Below are 11,090 nucleotides of genomic sequence, written 5' to 3' on the forward strand. Positions count from 1 at the left end.
ATATAACACTTATTATATATATATCTCTCCACACAAATACACACAGAGTATATATATATATATATATATATATATATATATATATATATATATATATTGATCTAAATAATTAGAGTCAACCTATTGCAATTTTATTTGAATATATGTTACATAAATTATGTAGTGAATAATATTTTAAGGACTGCAGCACTGTTATAAATAACTGGGTGGGCATTCAAGTGGCCTCCTGTTACCATTAGTGCTGCTGCAAGTCTGCTGTTCTTTGGATGTATGATTGACTCTGTGAGATGCCTGATGGGGCAGCACAGTGTAATGGCCCATCGCTAGATGGGCGCTTCCTTCAGTGAGGCAGGGATGTAGCATTAGTTCCACTGAGTGAGTCAACCATCTGCCTGGCATTAACCCCAGAACCCTCCTTCTCTTTACAGGCTGGACAATTTGCTTAATATGGCCTATGGCGTTAAGAGGTAATTAAAACTTCACCGAATGCCAGATGTCCATGTTTGACAGTATGATTTTTTTCCCCTTCTTTTTGAAAATCACATGCATTCAGTTCAGTTCAAGGTTTTTTTTCCCTTCTCTTTAGTTCGTTTGCCTTTTTTTTTTTACTTGATTATTTTTATTTCAACCTACCAATCTGTAGCCCTAAAAGTGTAAGTATCTTTTATAATTGGTAGTGTTTGGTTATGATGATTCAAACATTTTTATGAGTTCCGTTTTGGTATTTTGTGTTTTATTGTTGTGTAGCTCCTGTTTTGAAGCGTGGCCTCCACAGGATTCAGGGGCTGAAGCCGTACCTCCGTCCAGTTCAGGGTTACACGCTGCCAACAATTGAACAAAATTATGTATATTCCCAATGCATTACATATAACAGCTAAAATGCATAGATCGATGGAAGGCTATTATGTTTTTCATCTACTTGTTTCCATTTTATTTGTTGGAATGAGCTGGTCTAGAGCGAGACGGAGGGGGTGACAGCTCACCTGGATCCCTGCAGGAAATGTAGTATTTCACTGCAGGTTTAGGAGCCTCGGATCAGTTGGGTTTGCTCATGTTCTTTTGCTTTGTGCTGCTGTGGATGTAGTGAAAAGGCTTCTTTTGAACATGTTTTAGTGCTTATGACATTTTGTTGCATATTTTAGTATCTATTGAAACACTTTGATGTCCCTCGAACACTCAAGGTTAAGATGGAGGGAGTAGCATGAAAGGTTGTGCATTGTGCACGTTTCTTTTTTGTTTTTTACAGATACTCTCTGTTAAGACTAAAGGTTCCACATTTACTAGATTTCTCCTCTTTCTAGAAAAGTCCTTTGCGTTTTGGCACTGGCTGATCAGAATCTAACGATTGTTGTTCGAAAGAAAACTTGCTTTTTTTTCTTTTGCTAAATCTGACATGTAACTGGGAAGTGCAACAATGAAACAGGATATGCAAACGAGGCAGCGGCGTCTTTCAAAACAAATGACGAGACAAAAGATTTCTTTTTATTTACACGTGCTGCGATCAGCTGTCAAATAAGCCCGTCTGCCTCAAGAGAGGGAAAATTTAGGGGAGATGAAACCGACAGCGGGCTGGGGAGGCGTTGTGCTCACAGAGCACGCCATGGAAGGTAAATAATGAACAAAGACCAGTCTGAAGAAGTGAGCATCGCTAGGTGAAGGTGGGCAGCTCGGAAGGGTGGGATGGCTCTAGGTCAGTCGCTTGTTGCTATGCAACTCCTCGTCCAACTGTTCGCCTTAGTTCGAACAACAGATAGCGCTCGGCCCTGCCCTAGTAGTCACCAGACGCCTCTGTGTCAGCAATCCACTAGCCCGCAGATGACTGGCATCCAAATTACCACGAAGCCATCTTCAACGAATAATGGCTACGGATTCATTATTTACACAGAAATACCAGCATAATTGAAGTCATGAGATGGTTGCTTGTCACAAGCTGCAAAGTGAGCCGACTTACCATTATACCCTTCATTTACATAATGAGACGCAAGCGACAGGACACAAAAGCGAAAGAGAGAGACAGATGTATTGACTCTGCCAGGACGAATGGGCTAAAACGCAGATGAAACGTCTGAGTAATTCTTGGCAGAACAAGAAGCAGGGAATTGGCCGGCCATGTAGTCCGTGCAGTGCTATCGATCACAGTCACACACTGCGGAGCGGCAGAGGGTGTGGGTGGAATACACTCTGTTCCCCGTGCTAGCTGGCTGGAAAGCGCCGCTTCCATTTTCTGCTCGCTGGCAGCTTCCTATCCCCCTCCCCAAACCTTTCCGATTCGAAGACGACGACGGCAGCAAAGTGGAAATCTCAATTAAAGCACACCCCAATAATGCCTATAGTCATTCCTTGAGAGGTGGCACACGAAATGAACCTTTTATCCAATTTACCTTTTATTTAAAGTGGAAATTTCCTTTAAGCGGAAAGGCAATTAAGTGAAATCAACTGAGCATTCAAATCTCTGTATCATGAGGGAGGAAAAAAAGGCAAGAATGGAAAGATTACAAGGAGAATGAGAGCAGATTTACTCGGTTGCATGTGAAATCTCTGATGAATTTCGAAGGTATTAATGTGCAGAGTTCCTGTAATTTAGTTCCCCAATAGATCCTGCGTCTCGGCACCCGTCGCGGCCCCCCGCAGCCAGCACCGGGCGCAGCCTTTTCACTCAGAATTTAAAAAAACCCTCCGGTTGCCTTCCGCCTGAAAAACAAGGAGCAGATATTTAGACAGGCTGAAAAGATTGTGGCACTGAAACTGTTAGTATAACCCTTGAAGGGTCAGCTAGAAGTTTGACTAATGGCAGCTTGACTTACGCATCTTCCTCACTCTCTCTCTCGTCCTGCAGGTTCTCCCCCATCACCATCGATAGCATGACCAGTCTAGTAGGGATGAATATCCCCGGTCACACAGGAACGGGCTGGTGCATCTTCGTCTACAACCTGTCGCCGGACTCAGACGAGAGTGTCCTGTGGCAGCTCTTCGGACCGTTCGGCGCCGTCAACAACGTCAAGGTGATCCGCGACTTCAACACCAACAAGTGCAAGGGGTTCGGCTTCGTCACCATGACGAACTACGACGAAGCGGCCATGGCCATCGCCAGTCTGAATGGGTATCGGTTGGGTGACCGTGTCTTGCAAGTGTCTTTCAAGACCAACAAGACCCACAAGTCCTGAACTCCCCACCCATCACTTGTGTAGCTCCTTACAGCTCCTCTAATACTAAAAACCCACCTCTGCCCACTCAGCTACTCAAAACAGGAACACACCAACCAACAAACCCACAAAAAAGAACTGGATATGGCTTATAATATAACTTTGGACCTATAAGCCAATGTTGCCTAAGTATTACAAAATGACAAATTGAGAATATTCATTATTTGGAGACCCTGGAAGTGGTACAGGGATTCTGTTGTATATCTTCTTGAGTTCTTGTGGTTGTCTTTACTTTTTTCTTTTTTTTCTCTGTAAACAGTAGCAAAACCAGACCGCCCTTATTTTGAAGAAGAAAATGTCCTTCTTTAGATCGAACTCTCTTGGTGTCGATTCAGGATTTTTTCTTTCTTTTTTAAATCCGGATCCACTGTCGTTAGAATAACGCCTCCCTGGTAAGAGAACAGGAGGGGGCTCTTTTTAAAAAAAGAAGAAGAAAAAAAATCGGTGATCATTCATTCATTTGTTTTGGTGTAAATTGTTAGAGATCCCCAAAATGAATTGACAGGGATGAGGCCATCCCTTTTCTCTAATGCAGAAGATGTTTCTAGCATAGTTTTGGTTTTGTACTGCAAACAAAACACACGTCTGTCCTCACGGGGGATTCAGGGGGAAGGGGCGAGGGAAGGGACGGGCTAGCGCTCCTGATGACACGTTGCGTCAAAAAAAAAAAACCTACACACACACTGTTGCCAAAGAGAAAATCTCTTTGCTTGAAAATGCGTTTAGAAAAAATTAAAAAATAAAGAGAAAGAAGATCTATTTTTATAAATAATGATTAAAATAATTATTGAAGAATTTTTACAAGAATCTGGATTTGAAAAAAGAGAAAAATATTTTGACTGGCTAATTAGGGACGGGGGGAGGGGTCAGGTGCCACCTTGTCTTGTTCGTTCTGCCGTGGTACTTTTTAGGATCCAAGGTCGTTTGTTTTTCGGGGAGAACCGGATTGGCGATGGAAGAATTTTGTAGATGGAAGAATTTATCAAGGGATGCAAATTCAGGCAGGTAATTTTTCATAGCAGTAATTATTCAACAGCGATACCCAATAGGAGAGGGAGAGGGGTCTTCCCAGGCCAACCACATCTTCACAGTCAAGAGCCCAAAGCAAGGCCACTCATCGTCCACTCATTTACGTTAGACCATCCATCTTTGGGATAGAAGTAATAAAGATACACACGCGTGCGCGCACACACACACACACTTCTTTCTCCATTCGGACGACATATACATGGTTATGTTTAATTCGCTATGATTTTGTGATATCGCATTCGAGATGTACTTCCTTTAGCGATCAACAGTAGGTGCTATATTACATGGTTCACATATCTTAAATATCCAACTTTGTTGTTCTTCGTGTTGTTTAGAGAGAAAAAAAGAATATTTCGATGTTGGCATTATATTAAGCTGCTGTTTTTCTTCTTTCGTTGATGTTTATTCTTTCGAAATCGCGGTCGTCAGTCGCCGTCTGGTCTGGAGAAAGCCCAGACGAACAAATTCGGGCGTCCACGACGATGTTCCTTTGGCTTGCTTACTTCTAGGTTATTTGCTGAGTGTACAGCGTTTGTCGAAATTCAGCGATAATTAGCTAGTTCTGTTAGTCTAGTATTTGTTTCCTCAAAGGATCTATTACGACTGTGTCTTTCTTTGTTGTGTACAAATAGATGATATATAGTCAACATTTTCTGTTCCAATATCTATATCTATCTGAGTTGTCACTGTTTTTAGTTCGGGATTGTCTTTTTTCATATGAAAACTTTATGAAGTGATGGTTCAGTTACTTAGAAAAACTCGTGAGGAATCCTGTTTAATATGTTGTCATGTCGCTTGTGAAGATAAAGAAAAAAAACGCAAAAAAAAGAACTGAAAAATTGGATCGATTTATTTGATTTACCGCCGCAGCAAAAGAAATCGAACAAAAAGCTTCTTGAGAAAAATCTATTTATTTATTGATCGATTGATTGATTGTCTCATTGATTAAATTATTTATTTATCTCGATTATTTATTTATTTACTTGTTCCGTTCTTATGTTGTCTGTGTTTTTGCGTGATTCTGGTACAGGGAGGGGGGTCTTTCTGAGCTAAAGGGAACAAATGACTAGGGGAGACGCTCTTCCATTAGTCCTGTGCACTGAGAAATTTTAGTACGTTTGTGCTTTGTACCGATATATCAAAATTACAATACAAAAAAATTTTAAAGTCAAAAACGAAAAAAATGTCAAGAGGGTTGGTGAGGCTCTTCCCTTATTAATAGAAACAGTTACTCGCTATGCATAACCTAGCCGATAGTTCAATTTGCTATTGCTTTTTTCTTGTCTTGTTAAACATAAATCTTTTTCAATAAAGTTTAGTCTTAATAGAATGTTATAACAGTTGTTCTGGTTCAATATAACCTGTGATAAGTTTGTGTAGTTTTAAAAGCCACTTCCCGCCCTCCCTCCACACACTACCGTTGCTTTGTGATTAAACTTTATGCAAAAATGTGGGTCTGAAATGTAGTTTCTCATGGATCTCGATGACGTTTATGTCAGGCTTTGCTGCCCTAATTTGATTGATCGATATGTGTCCATTGTTTTAGTATGATTCATCGACTCATCTGAACTGTAACCTTCATTTATACCACATTGATACTCCAGAAAAAGGAGAAAAGTATAAAAAGCATTGACTCTGATTGTACTGGTTGAACAAAAATAGCTATAGCAGATAATATTTGATAGATGACACCTGTTATATATTTTCTAAGATATAGTCTATTTTGAGAGGTTATCTTCCTAAATGGAGAGCTCGACTCTTGTTAAGACCAGTGTGAATGCTGGAGAACGAAAAACAAAAGTCACGTTCATGAGCAGTCTTACATTCCTCCACCTCTAATGCCATCCATCCTCCTCTGCTCCGTCTCTAAGGGGGCGGCGACATGGCCCTTCTCAAACCCCGCTGCGGCTGGGAGTTTGAATTATGCAATGACCCCAGTAGAATGTTGTTCTGATGTACGAACAAATTTCCTGCATTATGTCCTCCTCTTTTGGTTAATGGCATCACCCTCCGCATGTCTGAGCGTGGATGACTGCACGGGAGAGCGTCTAGGACGCACGAGAATTTGCGGGGGTGTTGGAAACGCGGGGCCGTGCCTCTATAGTGCGTGCCCATATCGCATTGTCTCTCCCCCTGTAGCGCCTTATAGTGGCAGCCTGCCAATAGGAACCCATCAGCCAGTAGTGTAGGAGGGAAGGCAAAGTGAGGAACAAGGCTCTTGTCATAATTCATTTTCTCCTGAAATGTGTTTGTTTACTATCTGAAAAATCTATAAATCTTTAAAGATGAAAAAAGATTAAAAAAAAGATTAAAAAAAGTTCACCGGACCAAGCTGGTCTCTCCTACTTACGTTATTACTTATCTATCGATTATTGATTATTGTTACTATGATTAATATTATTCTCATTATCCTTATTCTTATTACGAATCAAATTACTGCGATGAATGACTTCATGTTATCCTTGCTAGTTTAGGTCATTTCTGAAACTGGAAACAAAATATGGAAAAAAAATACTTGCTGTAAATGTTTTTTTCTTTTTCATAAAACTGTTGTGTTTGAATTATTTGTACTTTTGAATGTTGGGACAATAAAATAAGGTGTTGAAAGCTGTGTGCTGCCATGTCTGTGTTCAAGAAAAAGAGGCTTGCTCCTCACGTAACACAAGGTGATTTAACTAATACCCACTAATCTTTCAAATATTCCTGGGAAGTTTCATTTTCTCAAGACCCCGGAGGCACCAAATGTCACTTGAGCTGTACCTTTTTGATAAGAACTTGATCAGTTATCCCAATGAGCGTGAATGCCAGCGTTATTACTCACACAAAAGTTGAGATTGGCAGAAAGGCACAGAAACTTCCAGTAGGTTATTATTACATTAAGCAAATCCTCTCCTAGGCTGTACTACAGAACAGACAGATGTGATGTAGTGAGACATGAGAGCACAGCGCCCCCTGTTCCCTTCCTGGAGAATTACTGCAGCTCTGCCCTTCAAATACTACAAGCAGCCATGCTTTAAAAGCACACACAGTTTTAAATTAAAAAGCTTTCATAAAAAGCAAATAGTAGTAGAACATGGTAAAATACAATGATGTTTAATATTTAAAATTATGTACACTCACAATAGAGGAAGAGTCCAGTCACATCAGTCTTCTAGAAAAATCTCGTCTCCTGGCATCAATAAAAACAATAATAAATAGTGTTATATAGTGCTTTCAGCTAGTGCCCAAGACATTTTTATAAAGTTTATCTAAACAGAACAATCAAAACAAACAATATAATAACACACTATATTACAGACACAACTCAACCACAGAACACAGTATAACAATATATACCAGAAAACAAGGATAAATGCTGGGAAATCAGAGGCCAAGTACCAAGTTTGTGTGAACTAGAATTGAATTTGTATTAAGGCAGCAAACAAGATGCAGAATTTGAATAAAGCATTAAATGAACTAAAAACCCAAGAAGCATATACAACTGCAACGAGTGTCATTTTTAACTAGAAAGCTTTGACAAACTTTAAGTGATGGATTCACAAAGTTAAAGATTGCTTAAAACTTCTTGAAGTATAAAGGTATTATAGGACTTACAGACAGATAAACAGATGTTTAAAATATAGAAAATGAAGAAGAGACAAAGAAAACATAATTAGTGCATCTTTAACTAAAAAGTAAGCAAATATAATTCAGTTAACTGTTGAAACAAAAAGGCATATCCACCTAACAAACAACACTTGTCATTTCATAACTAGAAAATATTTAAATCCCCTTTAAAACATGGCTTCACAAAATCTTGTCTGAAAGTTAAAGATGCTTAAAAATTCTTAAAGTATAACGTTTTATATGGTCAAAAAAACTTTTTTATTATTATTTGTACTTAAATCTATAAGTACAAATAAGAAGAGCACTTAATTTCCCAGAATTCCATTAACTGTGCTAAATTAACTTCCTTTAATTCAAGTTAAACTTTCTGTGAGATATGGCCACCTCACCTCAAATTCCAACTCAAATAGTCAAAAAAGGAACAAACGCAAGATAAACAGCTTTTGGTAAAAAGCAGCAGCGGATAAACAAACTTCACACATCAGGTGTCAACACAAAGTCTAAAACGACTAGGATGAAGAAGAGCCACATGAAGAAAATGCCATTTAAATAAAAAGTAAGCAAATATATTTAATTCATTTATCACCCCTGAAACAAAAAGTACAGCCCTATTCACTGACCATTTGTATTGACGTATAACTGAATACGCAATTTGCCTGTGGTGGCATTTATAATATCAAAATGTGGTGTAGGATTCATTAAAGCAAATTAGTATGGTAGTGGGTGCTCTGATTCACCACATGGATGCTTGGCCTCAGTTTGTGGCCTGTGGCGTTGGGGTGGGCAGGGCTTAATGGTGGTCTATGTCCTTGGAGTGGGCATGGCTCAATGCTGAGCTGAAGGGCAAAAGGGGCAAGGGGTGTGATAGAGCCATCAGGTCGTTCCAAGTCTCTTCACACCGTTAAGGATTTAATGAGGCAAAAGCCTCATGAAGGAAGAGAATCGGCATCATGAGTCATCTGCCTACTCTTTAAAAATTCCTCGACTACCCACAGTCTCCTAACAAAGGCAGGAGATCTGATACTGAATCTAACTGATGGGGCTCATATCTTCATTACACGACGGCTACACCTTGTGAGGTATCTGCTGTGAAAAGACATGGCAGATGAGTAATGCACACATCCGCCATTTGATTGCTGTCTTCCGTAAACATCTGGCATGTGACAAATTATTATGCAATGCATCTCACAATCTGACATACATTTGCTCTGAAGATAAGGGGTTATGTCATTCACCATGAAATGGAACATGAATATATTCAACAGCTAGATAGGTCTCTCTTGATATGAACATATGACCAATGCTGAATATCTCAAGACTAGTGCACCCAGTGACTAATATAATACTGATGTATTTTGGACACTTCAGTCACACTAAAAATAGTTACAAAATATTTAGTTTGCATTACATTCAGCCAGAAAAATGTGCTTGTGATACATGTATTTTTAAAAATAAACACCACTTGCTATCATAGTCTGTTGTGTACATTTATTTGCATTATATCAAACTTAAGTGTCCAAATATAATGTAATATTATATAATATAATTAATATAATATAACTAACAAAATGGCCACAAATTTGATTATTGAAATTATTGAAGGCAATTTCCTCTTCTAAATAAAAAAGGTAATTGCAAGTTTATTTCTTTAATTGTGGTATTTTTATAATTGCAACTTTATATTTCAAAATGATTTTATCATTTATACACCACAGATGCAACTTTATTCCTCATTATTTACATTTATTTTTTTGTTTTGTTTTTTGTTAGAGATTTTAAAAAAGCATATTCCATACAAAACACACCTTACATATATTTCTGTGTAAAAATAATACACATAAATTGTACATTCATCACTGTTGACTGCAATTAACAAAGAAGAGCTACCACTTATATAACATGGTTTAGTATTTCAAAGGAGCTAGATATAACTTGATTCAACTGTCTAGTCCATATACTATAATGAAATAATATACTACAAGCTCGGACTACAATCTACACTTGATGAAAGAAATATACCTCTTACATGTACTAATCAATATATCCATCAAAAAGGCATCTTACTATTTAGTTGTGACTTTTTCACCCCACTCCACGCTGAGCGCTCCATTAATTCTGCCATGAGGAAGAGCTGGGCAGCTGCAGCATTTCTGAGTTGGACAGTCTGTGGTTTGAGTTCCTCTCACAACCCGACACATATGGCCCGCTGGCTTTGCTCTCTCTCTCTTTCTGTCAGACGGCGTGTGGCCGTTCACCTCCCTGCTAGGCTCTAGGGGCGAGGGAGAGATGGTGGTTTGGGTGGCAGGGCTCCCCTCTGGCCGGGGCCCAGGATCTGGTGCCTGTTTATTAGGAGACAGACGGCATAGGTCTGCTTCATTCGCTTCATTCTTCAGTCTCAGACCATGCGGTCCAACATCACCAGTACCACCATCCACTGGCATGGATCTCCAACTTACTAATCTACACACACACACACACACACACACACACACACACATACCATTTGTTATAGTTTTATAAAGTTTGCACTCTTTTAATCTCCATTATGATTCTTTTTTTGTTGAATAAATAAAAAAAATTTGATAGTAATTTTGCTAGTTATGGATTGTAAAAATGCTACAGTAAAAACCTGTTAATTGGTTAATGGTAAGTTTCCTTACTATATACACAGTAAAATGAAAACCTGTAATAGATCTAATCTAATGGGAAATTTAATGTAATTTTATAGTAAAATACTGTTAAATGTTTTTAGTATAATACTGTTACTGTTTTTAGAAGTGAAAAGAACAAGTCATCTTATATTTTACAGTGGAAAAACTGTAAATGGACAGTGCCAGAATTCTCTGTGATAGATCACATTTTCCTTCTTAGTTTTTTTCTTATCAGTTATGTAAATTAGGGTTTTATGACATCTTAAGTTGTTAATGTTTTTATTGCATGATTTTAGTGTCATATCTGTTACCATGATGGTGTTTTGTATGTGTGTGTATGACAACAGTAAAATGTAAAATGATGCTACCATATTTTTTAAATGGCAAGTTTTGGCAACCGCAGATGCTGATTTTTACTGTAAATTTCACTGATTTTTTTTTTTAAGTGTACGTATTAAAAAACAATGATTGCTTGATTGTTTTTTAAGATTTTGGACATTTCGGAACAAAAAAAAACTTTTAGAAAATAAGTAGCATTTTTATCCCCTTTAAATCAACACCACTAGAGCTATAACATGGGGGGGGGGGGTGATTTTATGTT

The 11,090-nt window shown here is 38.4% G+C and overlaps 1 protein-coding gene across 1 annotated transcript in view; it reads left to right on the forward strand.

The window, feature by feature from the left end:
• Nucleotides 1-6,518, forward strand: part of LOC107599816 (ELAV-like protein 4) — a 75,596-nt gene extending 69,078 nt beyond the window's left edge. The window contains exons 6-7 of the mRNA XM_016291506.1: nt 429-467; nt 2,837-6,518. Of these exons, the coding sequence (XP_016146992.1) occupies nt 429-467; nt 2,837-3,164 (367 nt within the window). The 3' untranslated portion in view covers nt 3,165-6,518. The remainder of the gene's footprint in view (nt 1-428; nt 468-2,836) is intronic.
• The last annotated feature ends 4,572 nt before the right edge of the window (nt 6,519-11,090 follow it).

Source organism: Sinocyclocheilus grahami, unplaced genomic scaffold (genome assembly GCF_001515645.1).
Source record: "Sinocyclocheilus grahami isolate Dianchi unplaced genomic scaffold, SAMN03320097.WGS_v1.1 scaffold272.1, whole genome shotgun sequence".
Taxonomy (NCBI): domain Eukaryota; kingdom Metazoa; phylum Chordata; class Actinopteri; order Cypriniformes; family Cyprinidae; genus Sinocyclocheilus; species Sinocyclocheilus grahami.